General features: G+C 42.8%; 1 protein-coding gene across 2 annotated transcripts in view; it reads right to left on the bottom strand.

Annotated features, from left to right (window-relative positions):
* The window catches only part of trappc8 (trafficking protein particle complex subunit 8), a 157,750-nt gene that overhangs the window by 39,745 nt on the left and 97,964 nt on the right, over positions 1-20,041 (bottom strand). For both annotated transcript variants that reach the window (XM_080194734.1, XM_080194735.1), the window contains 7 exons: positions 16,430-16,538; positions 12,961-13,155; positions 10,035-10,195; positions 7,506-7,571; positions 6,237-6,366; positions 3,940-4,071; positions 502-656 (listed from right to left, as the gene is read on the bottom strand). In XM_080194734.1, the coding sequence (XP_080050860.1) occupies positions 502-656; positions 3,940-4,071; positions 6,237-6,366; positions 7,506-7,571; positions 10,035-10,195; positions 12,961-13,155; positions 16,430-16,538 (948 nt within the window). The remainder of the gene's footprint in view (positions 1-501; positions 657-3,939; positions 4,072-6,236; positions 6,367-7,505; positions 7,572-10,034; positions 10,196-12,960; positions 13,156-16,429; positions 16,539-20,041) is intronic.

Genomic DNA, 20,041 nt, shown 5'->3' with positions numbered 1-20,041 from the left:
GGAATAAGCTGATTTAATGTACAAATCTAAATTAATAACCATTTCAGTTGCGTGAATTTAGATCCTAGAGAGTTTCCCCTTTTCCTTCACTCAGTGCACTACCAAGTGGCAGTTCATGAAGAACTCTTTACAAAGCAGCCAATTTTGCTCTCGATATCAGTGTGCATTTTGCTAAGTGGCTCCTAAAACGTGGCCCTACCACTGCTCAACAACCAGACTACCAAGCAGTCACCCAAAATACTCACTCAAACAATAATCAAATCGTAGATAATAAAACGTGCATCCGCCTCAAATTGTGCTTTTTAAGAATATCTGCAATCTGAATATTCCAATGTAATTTCGTACGGTAATTTTTATTTCATTCTCCATCCGTGCAATGGAATCCGAGTGCGAGAAAACGTGGGAGAATAATATTTTGCTTCTGGAGATACCAAGACCAGTGACAGGGATAATTCAGGTCATAGAGTCAGAGGTTTATAGCATGGAATGATAGATCTTTACCTCCAACAAAGGCATTGCCTCTGTGATGATGGGATCTAGCCGCCGATCTGATCCATACTTAACAGATGTTTTCTCCTCCTTAGTGTTATTGAGCCTCGGCCCCTGGATTTCCAAATCTTGCCGTCCTCTTACGGATAACCCATGAGGTGTTTTGTCTAAAACAAAAGGGAGAATGATGCTTCAGTAAAGCAAAACACTTATCAACACAGTGGGTGATGGTCATAGTTAACACACTGCAACGCCCTTGAGTAAATCAAAAACATTTATTTTACATGGAAAGCATTGTAGAATTCGACAGTACTGGAGGCTATTCGGACCACAGTCTCTGCTAGCTCTTTGAAAGCTATCCAGTTTGTCCTTGCGCTCTCTTGGTATGGCCAGCTGCTCTTTCTGTACTATAATTTTATGACACCATGAGCCATTGAGCTTCAGGCTGCTGTGAAGCAAGGTTTGAATGGTGCTCCTGGAAACTTTATATATTTAATATGAACCTTTAAGGCTGTGAAAAAGCTGACTGTCTCACGTGAGCCAACATTAGAAAATTGCCAGGGAAATGGGGTTTTGTCACTAGAATCACAGCTCAATGAAAATTTTTGGAACATGTAACAGACAAAGTTTGTGGTCTCGAGGACTGTTCCACTGTGGAAACCGAAAAGGGAGCCAGACTGGTGCTACAGGGAACTGACAGTTTTACCAAATATCAGCTCATCTGAACTGAATAGCTCAGTTCTAATACAGAGTAGCCAGGAGCTAAAGGGCGCATGTGGAGTTCGGCTGCAGATAGCTATGATTTTACTGACTGAAGGAAGAGATTTGAGGGGTTAAATTACTTTCTCCTATCCCCATGTTCTTAGCACAAATCTCTTTTTGTTCAAACTTTAAAAAAAACAAAAGATTTACTTTAATATGTGTATATGGCAAAACTAAATTAGCTTGGATGAAAATAAATTAGATTTGGGTTTGAGATTAGATAATGGTTCCCATTTGTTCTGTCTTCATTCACTTACCTGCAGAATGGTTCTGTCAAACCCAATCTGAAAATTAATGCCTTTTATAAAGTTACCCATGAAGGAGAAAATAATCTGACATAATTCACTATGGTCTCAAAACTGCACTGATCTGGTTAGCTCAACTGCAATAATTACAAGACATGCTACAAGCAACTTGACAGGAGATGCTCACAGCTCTTTTCAGCACTTCCCACCCTGCACAGGGTTGGTCTTGTACCCACTTTAAAAATTAATGTAACAAAACCTAATGATAAAAGGTTCTCAAGTGCAGGATAAAAGGGCAAGGGGACTGGTGCCAAATGTATAGCTCCTTCAGAGGCATCACAGATACAACAGACTCAACAGTCACCATCAGTGCTACATCAAGTCATAGACAGCATGTACAAGGGCTGCTCTTGGATGTTTCGAGAGTAGCCTAGTGCTTCACGTCGTTAGTATACGCTTAAACTGGACTAGACGCTGGGCAACACGACAGCTCAGTGACCATCACTGTTTGCTGTGCAGATACATGATTTGGGCCGGTGTCTGTGGGAGTTTGTGCATTCTCCCCGTGCTTGCATGGGTTTTCTCCGGGTGCTCTGGTTTCCTCCCACACTCCAAAGATGGGCTCTTAGGCTGACTGGTGTAACAAATTGTCCCTAAATTAGTCTCCCCTCAATCTGGTTTCCAATGTGGAGTGCCATAAGCATAGACAAGGGTCATGGGTGGAGAGGGGACTCAACGTTGAAATGGCGGCACGGGGTCATTGGGCCGAAGGGCCTGTTTCCCGTGCTGCATTGTTCTTTGCACAACGTGGAAACAGGCCCTTTGGACCAACTCATCCAGGTTTCCTAAACTGAATTAGTTGCTACATGTTGTTAAACGTTCTTAAAGATACTGGTTGAAAAATCAAACTAAATACCCATTGCTAAAATGCCACGCTCTTAATGAAATACAATATTTATGAATGCATTGCCGGTCAGGCCTAGAAGGTGAACAAAGTAATGTGTAGGACGAGTGCGAGAGGATAAGGATTATGGGCAGAATTTTCCCATCCTGTCTGCCATGGGAAATCGCAGTGGGTGGGACCAGACCATACAAAGGTCTGTAGACCACGGGTGGGATTTTCCAGTCTTGGAGCTGGAAAATTCTGCCCATAAGGTTTTGTGCAAAAGGATGTGAAGAACTTACCTAATGCATCAAGCAGTAGTGACTTGGAGGTTGCTGCCCATGAGGGTATTGGAAGCAGAGACAAAAATTTCAACAAGAAATTGGATGGGTTTCGGAGAGAAATAAACTTACATGGCAAGGGGATAGCATGGGGGAGAGACACACATAGGGCTCCTTGTGTGCTGCAACGATTTGATGATTCTATAACTGTCACCAAATCAGTAATGTGCATAATTGACAATTTACTCCATTTCTGCAATCATCATGCATTTGAAGAATGAATTAGTGCAGTCTCCAGATAATACCTATTAATACCCAATAACTTATGAAATAACTTCAACATTTTTATCTACAACATTTTAACGCCAGCAGTAATAAAATATTTTCAAGGGGGCCGCACGGTGGCACTGTGGTTAGCACTGCTGCCTCAGTGCAAGGGACCCAGGTTTGATTCCAGCCTTGGGTGCCTGTTGTATGGAGTCTGTGTGTCTGCATGGGTTTCCTCCCACCGTCCAAAGATGTGCCAGTTAGATTGATTGTCCATGCCCAATTGCACCTTGATGTCAGGAGGATTAGCAGGGTAAATACATGGGGTTACGGGGATAGGGCCTGGGTGGGATTGTTGATGCAGGTCCAATAGGTTGAATGGCCTTTTTCTGCACTGTGGGGATTCTATGAACACTAACCAGAATTGGAGCAGTTAAGCCAAACAGCTCAAAACTACAAGAGGAGAATTTGACTTTATTCTTTCATGGGATGATTTGTTACTCATCCTCATTTGCTCTTGAAATGGGGATCAGTTAAGAGTCAACACATGCTATAGGTCTGGAATCACATATAAACTAGGACTTTCCCGAAAGGACATCAGTGAATCAAATAGTTTTTTTTTTACAACAATCACACTGAGACCAGCTTTTCAATTCCAGATTAAGTGAATTTAAATTCCACCAGCTGCAGTGAAGGAATCCAAACCCCTGGTCCAGAATATTGGCCCAGAACTCGGATTACTAACCCAGTGATATTACAATGAGGCCACTATCTCCCCACCACAGCTTTAGGTTAGGCAGGCATTATGATTGGCACAGGCTTGGAGGGCCAAACGTTCCTGTGCTGTACTGTTCTTTGCACCAAACTACTCAATTTAGAAAGTTTCAGCATCCAGTGTCATGTGTTCAGAGTCAAAGAGTGACAGGCAGAAAACACAGTGCCCCAAAACATGAACCACTTGCCCTGGGTACTCACCAACCCCATACCAGCCCCAATTCCCTCCTCAACTAACCTTCTGTCCAGTTTAGTCCATGGAAATACTCCAGTTGATCTGAAGAGCTGGGCTGATGGTGCAGGCTGTGAGGAATCTGTGGCTTGCTTCCAGATTTTCCAGAGTAGAGGTTGCTGGCGTTAAGGCAACTGCCTGCGAGAACAGGTCAAGAAGGGGAATGACAAAAACCAATCAACATAATCTTTAGAAGTGTCAACTGAGTGCTGAGCATACTCAAGAGGTCAGGGATTAGCTGTGGAGGGGGAAAGCAGGGCTCATGTTTCAGGTTAAATCAACCAACCTATAACAAAAGAAATAAGGAGTAAGCAGGCAATCTGACCATTTGGGCCTGCTCCGCCATTCAACATGATATTGGTTGATTTACCTCAGCCCCATCTCTCTGCACTACCCAGAAATACCTCGTTTCCCTTATTATCTAAAAAAAAGCCGTCAATTGCTGACTTGAATGTGCTCAATAACTGAGCATCCAGAGTTCTCTACAGTAGAGAATTCCAAAGGTTGTGAGAATTTGAGTGAAGGAACTTCTCATTCCTAAATAGACAACCTTTTGTTGAGAGATTGTGATCCTACTCGTAAACTTCACAGCTTGGGGAAACATCACCCCCAGGATATAACCTGGCTTGGCCCTAACTATTCAATATGTTTCACAGAATCCCTACAGTGCAGAAGGAGACCATTCAGCCTATCAAGTCTGCTCTGGCAACCACCTCACCCAGGTATTAGCCCCTTTACCCCACATTTATCCTGCTAGTCCCCTTAACACTGAGGGAGAATTTAGCATGGCTAATCAAACTTCACATCTTTGGACTGTGGGTGGAAACCAGACCACCCGGAGGAAACCCATGCGGGCATGGGGAGAACGTGCAAACTCCACACAGACAGACAGTCACTCGAGGCTGGAATTGATTCACTGGCACTGAGAAGCAGCAGTGCTAACCACTGTTCCGTCCATAAGTATTAAAACGTATTTAGTGTCACAAGTAGGCTTACATCAACACTGCAATGAAGTTAGTGTGAAAATACCCTAGTCGCCACACTCCAGTGCCTGTTCGGGTACAGAGGGAGAATTTAGTGTGGCCAATCTTTCAATGAAGCCACCTCTCATTCTTCCTATTTGCAGAGAATATAGGCCTCATAGAACCATCACCCCATCCCAGCAATCAGCCTAGTGAACCTTTGTTACACCCTATTAAGGCAACTGAGTCTTCCAACTCGAAGTAGCACAAAAAACGTCCACAGTAGTTCAGATATGGTCCCAACCTTTATTTAATTGCAGAAAAACTCCTTTACTCTTTCATATTGCAATCTCCTGTGGGTTTTTAATGTGTAGGACACAGGCGGCATGGTGGCACAGTGGTTAGCACTACTGCCACTGTGCAGGGATCCAGGTTCAATTCCAGCCTTGGATAAATGTTTGTGTGCAGTTTGCGTGTTCTGGTCTGTGTGGGTTTCTTCTGCTCCGGTTTCCTCCCAGTCTGAAAGACGTGAGAGTTAGGTGGAATGGCCATGCTAAATTGCGCCCTAGTGTTCGGGGGGGGGGGGCGGGAGGAAGAGAGACTCGCTAGGGTAAATGCATGGGGTTATGGGGATATGGCCTGGGTGGGATTGGTGCAGACCCGATAGCCTGAACAGCCTCCATCTGCAATGTAGGATTTTATGATGTGTAGGTTAGGGGGATTGGTGGGATAAATGTTTGGGGTTAAACGGGGATAGGATGGGATTGGGCATGGGATAAGATGCTCTGTTGGAGAGTCAGTGCAGGCCTGATGGGCCAAATGGCCCCCTTCTGAACTTAGGGATGAGTTAATTTGATACTGTTCCTTCCTCCACAGATACTTCCAGGTTTTATTTCCTATTTCCATAACATCTTGCTTTGTAAATATGACAGGATTTCAAAACAGATCTTTTGATTTGCTTGGTGTTGTTTTTTTGAATATTAGGCATCTTAACACTGAACCATAGGAAGTATAAAGCAGAGACAGGCCACTTGGCCTGTCATGCCTCAGCCAGATGAAGAACCAGTCACCCAGCCCAATCCCTTTTTCCAGCATTTGGTCCGTACTCTACAGGTTACAGCACTTGAGGTGCAAATCCTGTATCCCCCTACATTTAATGATGCCCGGTAATTCTCCAAAGTAATCACATTTAAGCAAAATACATTTCAGAGGAAGTGTTTAAAAAACCTTGATTGCACATTTTAAATCTTTACAAATATAAAGTGATGTGCGCAGTCAAAAACAGGCAAGTTCATAAAAAGGCCCTCACTAGAAAAGCTCCCTAGAGAAACACATTCTCACCTGCCACCTGCACTCCAGGGCTAGTATCAAATCCATCTTGTGTAGGAGTGGATTGCACAGTACTAAGGTTATATACAACTCCAAGAATGTGAAGCTCTCCTGTCTGATGAGGAAGTAGTTTTAATCTTGCCTAAAGAAATAAAGGCATAAATTACTTTCAAAAAGATTCTTATAGTTTCACCACATATCTTGAAAGCATTTTCAACGATTTGCACAAAATACAAAGAACCTAATTTCAAGTTGAAGGAATAGTTAAAAACATGCCAGCTGTTTTACTGAAGACCTGAGTTTTTATTCTGGTCAGCACCAGGTCTACTGACGTACAATGAATGAGCTAACCAACATTATTTTAAAACCAGTGCTTTAAGGAGTAATGATTCTCTTTTACTGATGCTGTAATGTTGTTCAAATGCACAACTGATGGCCAGTTATAGCGATGACATTCTCATCTCAAAAATGGTCAAATTCCACTACAGACCAAGCTGGCGGTGTTCTGCATTGAGATTCCATCCTTTGAATAAGGCATCAAATCCAAGGCTGTAGCTGAATGTTCATCAGCGGTGGGGAATGTTCCAGGGTCCAAACCAAACCACCCCACAGTCACCAACACATCAACCAGTGATTCATCTTGCTGCTGTTTTTGGGACATTGTTGTCTGCAAGCCAGCTGACAAGCTCTTCTACATAAGAAGTGACTATACTCCAAAAACAACATTAACTGGTTACAAACAAAGTCACTTATAAAAAAGGGAGTGCCAGGAAGCACAGGTATGGAATTATGCTACTGCTGGCATCATCCAAATACAAATGAGCCAAATACCTGAAAAACAATGCTACTGGAACTCCTTTATTTGTGCGGGTCTTGAAGCTGCCAAATTAGGCAGCACCTGTTAGGACACAAGCAGGCGAACCCAGGTCCTGGCATTGAGGCAGCAGTGCTAACCACTGTGCTCTGTATACCTAAAGGCATTAACACAAGTTGAAAAAAGTGATCCTAAGGTTGATCCTGGGAGAACCACACTATATCCATTTCTCCAGGCCAAAATACACTAGTTTATCACTACTCTTTTGTTATTCAGCCATCTTTGTATCTGTTCTGCCCTTTTCATTCCATTGGCAATAACTTTGTTGACAAGGCCATTTGGACAAGTAATTGTGAAGCAGTTGGCAAGTGTGCAGTGGGAGGAGTCGTCGGCTCAAGAAAATTATATTTTGCAAAGTAGTGAATGATAGTTTCCAACACTTATTTCAGGTTAAATGTTACACTCACCACTTTAGTTTCTTCACCGTTTATTTGAAATTCACTTATTACCTCTGTGGCAATACTGTGGGATGCCTGCAATCATGAAAGTTACAGATTTTACTTAATGCATTATGTACATTTCCCAGTATAGGTAGTTTATTAAACCATTCCAAGGGTAAGTTTGCTATTGTTTATCACATTAACACAGTTGAAGACAAGTATGTCTCTACTGTTCAAAACTATTATCTAGAAAAGCATGAGAGTCGCATAAAGGCCTAAAAGAGAAAGTAACAGGAACAATGAGAAAGGTCCAATCAGCCACATTCACAATGAATGACAGAGCAGACTCGAATGGCCTACTCGTGCTTCTACTTTGTGTTTTAATGACTGCCCAGAACAGGCATGTGACAATGATTTCTGCTTAAGCATTACCTAAATTGGGGAGTGGTAGAGAAAAGCTATTTCAGATAGACAGAAATTTTATGCATAAAAATACAAGGGAGTAATGTCAAATGTAAAGGGAAGTGACTTGTTTGGACCTACAAGAACAGAAAAATATAACTCCTTCCTCTACAATTCAGATAAAGATGGGGAAAAAAAAACACCCTCCAAAACAGACTCAAGTAATTTTTAGAAATTGCAAATACTTAGACTGTACGTTAAAAATGATACGCTGAAACATTACATTAAACAACATTCCAGACAAGAACAGCAAGCAGCATTTCATTGCTTAAATGACACTTCACGAGAGTGACGGATGGGCTTTTTGGTCGGAATGTTCAGCTTGCTACTGTATCATACCCGAGATCAGGCTGCATTACAGGACTTACATTAAGAAGAATGCGAAAAGATCATTTTGAAACGTAACACTCTTGGAAAGCTCAGGTGAGTGCACGTGGAGAGGTGCTGTCTACTCATGACAGACTGTTAAGGACTGAGATGAGGAGAAACCTCTCCACTCTAAGGGATGTAAATAATTGGAATTCTTGACCCTTGAAGGTTGAGTTTATGGAGATTGCTAAGATTCTTTGTCAGTAAGGGAGTCAAGGAACAGGGTGGGAAAGTGGAGTGATATAAAAGATCATATTGTAACAGGCTCCAGGGTCCTGATGACCAGCTCCTGCTCCTATTTCTTATTTTCTCATGTATGCACAAGAATCTCTGACCTAAAAGCAGTTCCCACACCTATCAGATAGTGCACAAACGTTTGGTCTTATTCGTACCTTCAGCTGTAACAAGTTGTCTTTGTGACAAAAGGGTTGATTTCTCAGTGACAACTCGGTGCTTAAATATAACTTTCTTCTGCTCAATGTATCGATTTTAAATAGAGAAAAAGCGGATTTGTAACGGCATGTTAAATTAAACCACAATCATGGGGCCAGTAGACATCGATCCAAATAGCAAACTAAGGATGAATATCACTAAGTTCTCCAGACTGGAGAATAAATGGAATGGACTTCAAGGACAGTGGACTCCATTTAGTGTGAACTACAGTCAAGCTAGAGCATCCGAGAGGTGAAGTAAATACAGAACAAAACTACACCAATGTGTAAACTGTCAGGTGAATAATTTCAAAACGTAAAACCAGATTAAAAAACTGAGTGATATAGTCAGTGGGAATTAGCACATGATGAAAGCAGGAATTTACCAAGCTAATCCACAAGTTACATAAGGACATAAGAACATAAGAAACAGGAGGAGTAAGCCATCTAGCCCTTCAAACCTGCCCCACCATTCAATAAGATCATGGCTGATCTGAAGTGGATCAGTTCCACTTTCCCGCTTTCTCCCCATAACCCTTAATTCCCTTGTCTGTCAAAAACCTATCTTCCTGAGACTTAAATATATTTAGCGAGGTAGCCTCCACCACTTCAACAGGCAGAGAATTCCAGAGATTCACCACCCTTTGAGTGAAGAAGTTCCTCCTCAACTCCGATCTAAACTGCACCCCCCCCCCAGCTTATCTTGAGGCTGTGCCCTCTAGTCTTGCTGTCCTAAGCGGGAAGAATCTCTCTACCTCTACCCTATCCATCCATTTTATTATCTTATACGTCTCTAAGATCCTCCCCCTCATCCTTCTAAACTCCAGCAGGTACAGACCCAGTCTATTTAGTCTCTTTTCATAGTCCAAACCCCTCATCTCCGGTATCAGCCTAGTGAACCTCCTCTGCACTCCCTCCAAGGCCAAAATATCCTTGCGCAAGTGCAGCGACCAAAACTGCACAGTACTCCAGCTGTGGCCTCACCAGTAACCTGTACAGTTGCGGCAAGACCTCCCTGCTTTTATATTCAATCCCCCTCACTATGAAGGCCAGCATACCATTCGCCTTCTTGATCATCTGTTGCACCTGCAGACTGGGTTTTTGCAACTCGTGCACAAGGACCCCCAGGTCCCTCTGCACTGTAGCATGCTGCAGCTTTTCGCCCTTTAAATAATAATCCCTCCTACTATTATTTCTGCCAAAGTGGATAACCTCACACTTGCAGGTTACAGGATCATTTCTGTACATAGATCATGTGTAAAAGACTGGAAGTATCTGAGAAATGCTTCATTACCTTTTGATGTGCATCTTTTTCATTGCTGATGGAGTCTCTTGCATCTCCCTCTGGACTTTTATTGAAGTCTCTAAAACTAAATTTCCACAACAACGAGAGATCTTTCAACAGCAGAGGGACCTTCAATGGATTTTTGAATACCACTTCAACTGTGACCGGTTCTACATAGAAAAGCCCAGTAAGAATGATGAGAAAGTACCACATGATGGCAAACCCATTTCTGCAACATTTAGAAAACAGTGTCCAGTATTCTACAGAAACCAATAAATCTTGTTGAACGTAAAAAGAAAATAGTTAGAGTTTCCAATTACTGAAATTGTGGGAACACTATGGCAGGAATTACCTGTCATGGGAATTGGAGTGGGTGAGAGGCAAACAATAGGAAGGTCCGTTGACCTCGGGCGGGATTTTACGGTTTCAGGACGAGCGAGGCCGTAAAATCCTGCCCTAGGAGTAGAATGGCCAGACCTTCAAAAAGAAAACTGAGACACGTTAAAAGGCTTTGGGAAGCATGCTGATTGACACATTGGATGACCAATAGCGGGAGTCTGGGGAGGTACAGTTGAAGGTGTGTGGTGACATCTCCTGGAATAGGTTCAGCCAGAATTAGGGACCCCACTCTGGAGATGAGTCACCGAGAAGTGCATAACCAATGTAATTTTAATCCAATATCTCTTCCCCCGGAATGTACTTCAAGCCTTTCAGTACTGCTTCAATAAGCTGTAATCTTACAGAAGCAGAGTAGCAAAATGTACAAAATATGATGTTGATATGCCGGCGTTGGACTGGGGTAAACACAGTAAAAAGTCTGACAACACCAGGTTTTAGTCCAACCAATTTATTTGATAGTAAACTCACAAGCTTTCGGGTTAGTCCCTTTGTCAGGTGACAGCCCTTGACAGCAGGTTAGGTGTAAAGATTCGCATTCTGATCTGTAATCTCTAAACTGTGCTTTATATGCTCTGTTTGAGGCCAGAACTCTCCATTCACCTGATGAAGGGACTAACCCGAAAAGCTTGTGAGTTTACTATCAAATAAATCGGTTGGACTAAAACCTGGTGTTGTCAGACTTTTTACTGTCTGTACAAAATATACAGTGAAACTACAGTAATTATGAATAAGTAACTCAGGACAGCATGGTGAGCAATGCAGTCCCACAAGTAGATTGTGTTAGCATGTGGTAGGAGGGTTGCATTCAGCAATTATATTGATTATTTCCATAAATGCACCCATTTGTACCTGTTAATAGTTGCATTGAGTATTCAGATACTTGGATTGCAATTCATGACCCTCATTTGTCTTTACTGATGGTTTGCTGAATTAAATGATTCTGAAGTTTGCTAGAATATTAATTGTGCAACTGTCTGCCAAGAACAATGTTCTGCCACTGCTTGTCCACCAGACCAGTGGGAGGGGTCATCCTAACCTTCAAAGTGGTTGACAGCTCCTTGTAGCCGCACAGATGGCAAAGATTACTGTTACAGTGGGAACTAATGGGTTTGAGGAGGAGGAGTGCTGAAGTGATAGATGGAGAAATTACAGAACATCAGCAGCAGGTTAGGTTGACTTGCACCTCGCATGACGTAAGGAGACACAAGTCGCGAGGTCATTAGCAACAGAAGAATGGGCACCATAAAGATTGCAATACCCCTCTTGGACTGAGCCCCTGATCTTCCTGGCTGCACAACAGTGGAAGCCATTGAAAACTTGCTGAAGAATCCACAGTGGAGCTGGGGCCAATTCCCACTATGCAAGGTGCATTTCATGCTACCAGGTAAAGTGAGGTGGTGAGGCCTGAGGTCGCAACTACCAGGAGACGTATAGTGTGTCAGGAGGAAAGGTGAGATGAGGCCACATTCAGGTCAGTCATAATGTTACTGAAAGGAAGAGCAGGCTCAAAGGGCTGAATGGCCTACTTCTGTTCCTAATTCATAAGTGGAGTAGAACATAGAACATTACAGTAGGTTGAGCAATTTGGAGGAAACTGTCAGCACATCTAGCAATAAACCCAGACTATCCTGGCCAAACAGGCAATGAGAAAAATTGTGAAGCTATCAATCCTGTATGAACCAGGAGGATTTGGTCCAGGCAACCAGCAGTGTGAAAACTGGGTATGCCCCAAAACCACTAAAAATATGCAAATTGGGAGAAGGACACTCAGCTATGTTCTTATTGAATGGCAGAGCAGGCACGAGAGGCTGAGCTGATTTTAGCCTCAACTCCACATTCCTGCCTACCCCTGATAATCTTTCACGCCTTGTAAATCAAAGGCCTGCCTAGCTCTGCCTCAAAAATAGTATGTTACATCCACCAGTTCTCCTTTATCAACAGCATGTGATTCCTTCAAAGAACTCCAATAAATCAGGGTGATAGTGGGGCAACACAGTTGCACTGTGCTTAGCACTGCTGCCTCTCAGTGCCAGAGACCCAGATTCAATTCCGGCTTGGGTCACTGTGTGTGGAGGATACACAGTCTCCACGTTTGTGTGAGTTTTCTCCACGCGCTCCAGTTTCCTCCCACAGTCTGAAAGACATACTGGTTAGGTGCACTAGCCATGCTAAATTCTCCCTCAGTGTACCGGAACAGGTACCAGTGCATGGCAACTAAGGGATTTTCACAGTAACCCCATTACAGTGGTTAATGTATGCCTACTTGTGACATTAATAAACATTAAAATTCATTTTTATTGGCCAGGACATCAGGAGTACTCCACTGCTCCCCTGAGTATTAACACGGGACCTCTGCTATCAAGCTGACCTGCCAGTTGGTTAATTGGAAAAAGGGTTCAGGGTTTCCTACAATATGTTTTAACACATGAGCCACTAGCTGTGAAACCTCAAATCTTGCATTAAATGGTCAAAGATTTACATTCAGCGCATTGGTGCATAAGTACCCTTACAGGAAAATATACTCTGACTGATTTACCTTCAACCACAGCCACAGGAAATCGCAAGTTGTCAGTCTGGCTGTTTAGGCAGTACTGGGTGGGCTGAAAATTGAGTGGTATTGTTCCTTTATTCACCACAGCTGCTACCTGCTCCTCAAGCTCCTTCCATTGCTGGGAGGCTTCACGCTCATATTCCTGATCTAAACTGACGTGGGTGGCTGCTTGCTTTTCGCCTAACAGGAATAAGAGAGAGCATTTATCAAACGTACAATTAACAGAACTTTCTTGCCCCTTGTAAATCTGCTGCTGGGACAAACCAAATGATAAGTTGAAAAGTTTCATAGGAATTTTCCCTCATCGACTTACATGCCATCAGATTTGCTCTGTCTGCAAACAAAAAGTATGTGATGCAGGCATGGCTTCAATTTTATTGATGTGGGGATGCCAGTGTTGGACCGGGGTGGACAAAGTAAGAAGTCTCACAACACCAGCTTGAAGTCCAGCAGGTTTATCTGGAATCATGAGCTTTCAGAGCACTGCTCCTTCATCAGGTGAGTGGTTCATTCATCTGACAAAGAAACAATGCTCCAAGAGCTCGTGATTCCAAATAAACCTGTTGGACTTCAACCTGGTGTCGTTCAATTTTATTTGGTATTGCATCCCTCAGTCAAAATAGAGCGCTTGCGACTGGCCAAAAAACTTAGCCTTCCATTCAAACATGTCAGAATTTCTTGCTACTTCCTCAGTGAAAACAGTACAGGCGTAACAGATTTGGAGAAGTTACTGCATTATGGTGGCAGCTGGAGAGTCTGGCCATCAAATCACAGGGACCTGTTTTATCACTGAGCAAAGCAGCTGATGAAATTAACGTGTAAATGTATACAGGTCACTGTTCCTGCTGAACTCCATTTATAAGGGCTTGCTTCACACCTGCCCATGATTTCATTTGGACACATATTACAAAGAACTGGATCTTGAGACAAGATATCGGGTAGCAAAGATCTAACGACAGATTTTGTCCCAATGATAAACGGGCTAAGAACCAGATTGTCCAATACAATGGAATGAAATATTTGAGCAGGAACGTTTTGTGCACTGTGGGTGTACCAACACCTCAGGGACTGCAGTTGTTCAGTAAGGCAGCTCACCACTACGTTCTCAATGGAAACTAAGGGTGGGCAATAAATGCTGGCCTAAGCCGGTGACGTCCACATCCCATAAAAAAATGACTTCAAAGAAAATACATGATATTTTGACATCACCCAGCTCTCCTCTGTCCAGAGTATTGTGACACAGCAGGAATTAGCAATGAAAATGGATGAACAAGCTCGCTGACAAAAGAAAATCAGAAACCTAGCCACTCAAGTCGATTTCCAACCCTAGCCTAGGGCTTTTTTTTAAAATTCATTCATGGGACATCGGCATTGCTGGCTGGCCAGCATTTATTGCCCATCCCTCGTTTCCTTGGAGGGCAGTCGCAAGTCACACTGCTGCGGTTCTGGAGTCACATGTAGGCCAGAGCAGGTAAGGATGGCAGATTTCCTTCTCTAAAGGAAATCAGAGAACCAGATAGGCAGCTCTTCTGCAAATGAGAGTTGAACATAAAACATTGATGACAAAGTTACATTACTGAGCAAATAAATTAGAGGCCTGGGCTATTAATAGTGAACTCAAGTTCAAATTGCACAGTGGTAATTTCTGAATTCGAATTTAATTTTATTTGAAAGCTTACTATAAAGCTGGTTACTACTAATAGTGACCACAAAGCTATTGAATTGTGGTTAAAACAAGGTCAGGTTTACAAACAGTCTTTAGGGAAGGAACTTGTCGTCCTTATCTGATCTGGCAAAAATATGACCAGTCTCACGTAGTAAAGAGGCAGCAAGTTAGGCAATAAACAAATTGCCTGTGTCACACAAATTCCAGGAACAAATTAAAAGAAAATGCTGCTTTTATATCTCAATGAAGTGCAGTAGACAGAGGGGAACCAGTGGATGTGGTGTTTTTAGATTTCCAGGAGGCGTTCGATAAGGTGCCTCAAAAGATTGCTGCAGAAGGTCAGAGTACACGGAGTTGGGGGTAAAGTGTTAGCGCGGTTTGAGGATTGGTTACCTAACAGGAAGCAGAGAGTTGGAATCAATGGATGCTTTTCTGGTTGGCAGTTGGTGATGAGTGGAGTGCTGCAGGGATCGGTGCTGGGGCCTCAACTGTTTACCATTTACATAGATGATCTGGAGGAGGGGGCTGAGTGTAGGGTAACAAAATTTGCTGATGACACGAAGATAAGTGGAAAAGCGAATTGCATGGAGGGCGCAGAAAGTCTGCGGAGAGCTGAATAGGCTGACTGAGTGGGCGAGGACCTGGCAGATGGAGTATAACGTTAGCACGAGAGGTTATCCACTTTGGTAGAAATAATAGTAGGAGGGATTACTATTTAAAGGGTGAAAAGCTGCAGCATGCTACAGTGCAGAAGGACCTGGGGGTCCTTGTGCACAAATTGTAAGAACTCAGTGCAACAGGTGATCAAGAACACAAATGGAATGTTGGCCTTTATAGTGAGGGGGATAGGATATAAAAGCAGGGAGGTCTTGCTGCAACTGGAGTACTGTGTGCAGTTTTGGTCCCCTTATTGGTGAAAGGATATATTGGCCTCGGAGGGAGTACAGAGAAGGTTCAACCAGGCTGACACTGGAGATGAGGGGGTTAGCTTATGAAAAGAGATTGAATAGACTGGGCCTGTACTCGTTAGAGTTTAGAAGGCGGGGGGGATCTTTTAGAGACTTACAACATAATGAAGGGGCTAGATCGGGTAGAGTTAGAGATTCTTTCCGCTTAGAAAGGAAAACAGAACTAGGGGACACAGCCTCAAAATATGGGGGGGTGCAGTTTAGATCGAACTCGAGGAGGAACTTCTTCACTCAAAGGGTGGTGAATCTCTGGAATTCTCTGCCCATTGAAGTGGAGGAGGCTACCTCGTTGAATATATTTAAGTCACGGGTAGATAGATTTCTGATCGACTAGGGATTTAAGGGTTATGGGGAGTAAGGGGGAAAGTGGAACTGATCCACTTCAGATCCGCCATGATCTTACTGAATGGCAGGGCAGGCTCGAAGGGCTAGATGGCCTACTCCTGCTCCTACTTCTTATGTTCTTATGGTGGCACAGTCGTTAGCACTGCTGCCTCAACGCCAGAGACCCGGGTTCGATTCCTAGCTTGGGTCACTGTGTGCAGAACCTGCATGTTCTCCCCGCGTCTGTGTGGGTTTCCTCCGGGTGCTCCCGTTTCCTCCAACAGTCTGAAAAACCTGATGGTTAGGTGCACTGGCTATGCTAAATTCTCCTTCTGTGCACCCGAACAGGTGCCTGGGTGTGGCAACTAGGCAATTTTCACAGTAACTTCATTGCAGTGTTAATGCAAGCCTACTTGTGAGACTAACAAATAAACTTAAATAAAGTTAAAGTTTAAAAACTTTAAGAGGACAAAACTTCAACAATTATATAACTAACCTTCAGAAGGTCGTCTGTCATGTCCAAAAAATACCCGGGTTGCTGAGCTGTTAATGCAGGGCAGAGGCAGTTGCGGTAAAGGTGCATCAGGTGAAAACTGGTTTACACTCTGAATCAGAAAATGGAAATGTTAATAGAGTTTGATGATAATCTATTAAAAAGGAACTGAAGTTACTGAAACAGTGATAATGCTCAGCTATTCTGTCACCACTTCATCTATAATTTACTTCCTTTTTTAATACCATGAACTTCCACTCCTTTTGTTATTCAATTTACAACAGTGATTATCTTTCCACAAGTGCTTCACTGGCTGTAAAGCACTTTAGGACATCCTGAGGTAGTGAACAGCCCAACATAAAACAAGTTTTTATTTCACCTTTACTACAAGAACACAACACAGAAGAACACTTCAAAAGTTCTGCATTATTTTTCTTGGACGCGGTATAGCAAAGCTTCACTCCACTGATTTCTGGGTTATAGAATCCTACAGTGCAGAAGGCGGCCATTTGGCCCATTAAGTCTGCAACCAACCGCAATCCCACCGCAGGCCCTATCCCCATAACCCCATGTATTTACCCCAGCTAGCCCCCTGACACTAAGGGGCAATTTAGCATGGCCAATCAACCTAACCTGCACATCTTCAGACTGTGGGAGGAAACCACAGCATCCAGAGGAAACCCACACAGATACGGGGAGAATGTGCAGACTCTGTAAAGACAGTGACCCAAGCTAGGAATTGAACCCTGTTCCCTGGCACTGAGGCAGCAGTGCTAACCACTGTGCCAGTTGTTCTACATGAGTAGAATGGGTCTACACTCTCCAAAATTTAAAAGAATGAAAGGTGATTTCACCCAAACAGAAGATTGAAAGTCTGGACAGGTTGCTTCCTGGAGAGTCAGGAACCTGCAGCACAGCTTTGGACTAAAGGGTCGATTGTTAAAGGCTAAGATGAGGATGAATGTTTTCCCTCAGAGGATGGCAGATGCTCAGTTGTTCAAGATATTCAAGGCTGAGATAGATTTTTGAATGCTGGAGAATCATGTGACATGGGGATCGGGTTCAAAGGTGACAAAGGTCAGGATTAACCATAATCATATTGAATGGTGGAGTAGACTGTCTATATGGGTTACACCTACATTATTGTATGGTTCTTAGGAAATGAATTAGCCATACTGCTGAAAAGGGCATGTTCCTCAGAAAAATAAGCCATCTATTGGAACACAACGGACTATATCTTTAATTTAGTACATTAAATAAAGCTCAGTTGAATTTTATGATAATCTACTTAATTGTATGGAATTTTAGCACCTACCAAATAGTGATCCAAAGCGTGGATTTACATTTGATATTCGTTTAAAATTTTAACCACGCAGAGCATTTCTGAAACTGCAATGATCTCCATTTCTGAATAAGTTAGAAACATTCCTCACCACTGGTTAAAATGTCAAAAACCATCGAAGCAGTGCATTGTGTTCAATGTGCACAAGAAAAATGCAGTCAATTCTCTTACAAAAAGAATGAATTGACACATCATCTTTTACACCTCAGAGCATCCCAAAGTGCTTTCCAACCAACAAAGTGCATCTGCAGTGTCATTGTTGCAATTTACAAAACACAGCAGTCCCTCACAAACATCGGTGTGAAGGCCAGATCATAAAATCAGAACAAATAAGACTTCAAATAATGTGTACAGTTCTGGTCACCTATTATAGATATTATTAAATCAGAAAGAGTGAAGGAAAGGTTTACTAGGATACCGGAGCTTGATGGTTTGAGTTATAAAGGAAAGGCTGGATAGACTAGGACTCTTCTGGAGCGTAGGAAGCTGAGGGATGATCTTATAGAGTCTAAGATAACGAAACACATAGATCAGCTAGTCAGTCAATACCTTTCCCCAAAGGTAGGGGAGTCTAAAACTAGACAGGGCATTGATTTAAGGTGAGGGGAGAGATACAAAAGGGTCCAGAGGGGCAGTTCTTTCACACAGAGGGCGGTGAGTGTTTGCAACGAGCTGCCAGAGGCAGTAGCAGAGATGGGTACAATTTTGTCTAAGGATTTAGGCAGTTACATGGCTAAGATGGGTAGAGAGGGATATGGGCTAAACATAGGCAATTGGGACTAGTTTCGTGGTTAAAAAAGACAGCATGGACATGTTGGGCTGAAGAGCCTGTTTCCATGCTGTAAATCTCTGATTATGACCAGTAGGCCATTCGGCCCATCAAGCTTTCACAGCCAATTAGATCATGACTGATGGGAATAAAAATCACGCAAAGGCCATATTCCAGTTTCCCATTATACTCAACTCCCCTGTTGATCAAAGTACAAACTCAACCTCGAATAAATCAATGACCCAGTCTCCAGTGTTTCTTGTAGAAGAAAATTTCCAAGTCTAATGGCCCTCTGAGAAAATAAATTCCTCATCTCCAACTTAAATGAGAAAGCCCTTATTTTTAAACTATGCCCCCTCATTCTAGATGCCAACATGAGAGGAATCAGCCCCTCAGTATCCACCTTGTCAAAGAGTTAAGATCTTGCATGTTTCAATAAAGTAACTCTATTACATTCGAGTGTAGGCCCAACCTATTCAACCTTTCCTCAAACTCATCATCCCAGGGATCCTGGGAGTGAACCTTCTCTGAACTGTTGCCAATGCAAGTATATCCCTCCTGAAAGTTGTTCTCCAGCTGTGGTCTCACTTGGGCCTTGGATAGCTGCAGCAGGATTTTTATATTTCAACACCTTGCAATAAAGGTCAACCTTCAATTTGCCTTTTGAAATACTTGCTGTACCTGCATGTTAGCTTTATGTGATTCATGTACAGGACACCCAGCTCTTTCTACAGTCTCTTGCCACTTACATATTCTGCATTTCTATTCTTCCCGCTAAACTGAAGAATGTCCTATAGTATACTCCACCTGCCAATTTTTTGCCAACTTAACGATAACCCTTTGCAGAAACTTTGTACCCTCCTCACAACTTGCTTTTCAACCTGATCAGCAATGAATTTAGCTACAATACATTTGATCAATTCATCTAAATCATTAATATAGTTAAGGGTCCAGTACTAATGCCCACAATAGTCATGTGCCAACCTGACTATTATCCCTTTTTCCCTCTGTTTCCTGATAGTTAACCAATGCTTTATCAATACTAATATGTCATTCCCATCACCATGAACTCTTTTCCATGAGGGCAACACAGTGGCAGTGGTTAGCACTGCTGCCTCAGTGCCAGGGACCTGAGTTCAATTCCCAGCTTGGGTCACTGTCTGTGTGGAGTCTGCACGTTCTCCCCATGTCCGCATGGATTTCCTCCAGATGCTCCGGTTTCCTCCCACAGTCCGAAAGACATGCTGGTTCAGTTCATTAGCCATGTTAAAATTCTCCGTGTGCCTGAACAGGCGTCAGACTGTGGCAACTAGGGAATTTTCACAGTAACTTCATTGCAGTGTTAAAGTGTTAATGTGACACTAATAACAAAAAAAATTTAAACCTTTCTAATGCTGTAATTTTGTGGCATTTTCCCAAATGTCTTTTGCAATCAAAATATACAATTCCTGGTTCGCCTTTATTTATCCTGCTTATTTCATCCTTAAAGAACTCCAATAAACTG

Source organism: Carcharhinus amblyrhynchos, chromosome 8 (assembly GCF_965287045.1).
Source record: "Carcharhinus amblyrhynchos chromosome 8, sCarAmb.v2.hapA, whole genome shotgun sequence".
Taxonomy (NCBI): domain Eukaryota; kingdom Metazoa; phylum Chordata; class Chondrichthyes; order Carcharhiniformes; family Carcharhinidae; genus Carcharhinus; species Carcharhinus amblyrhynchos.
Note: the sequence above shows the minus strand (reverse complement) of the source record. Positions and strands in the feature narration are given on the sequence as shown.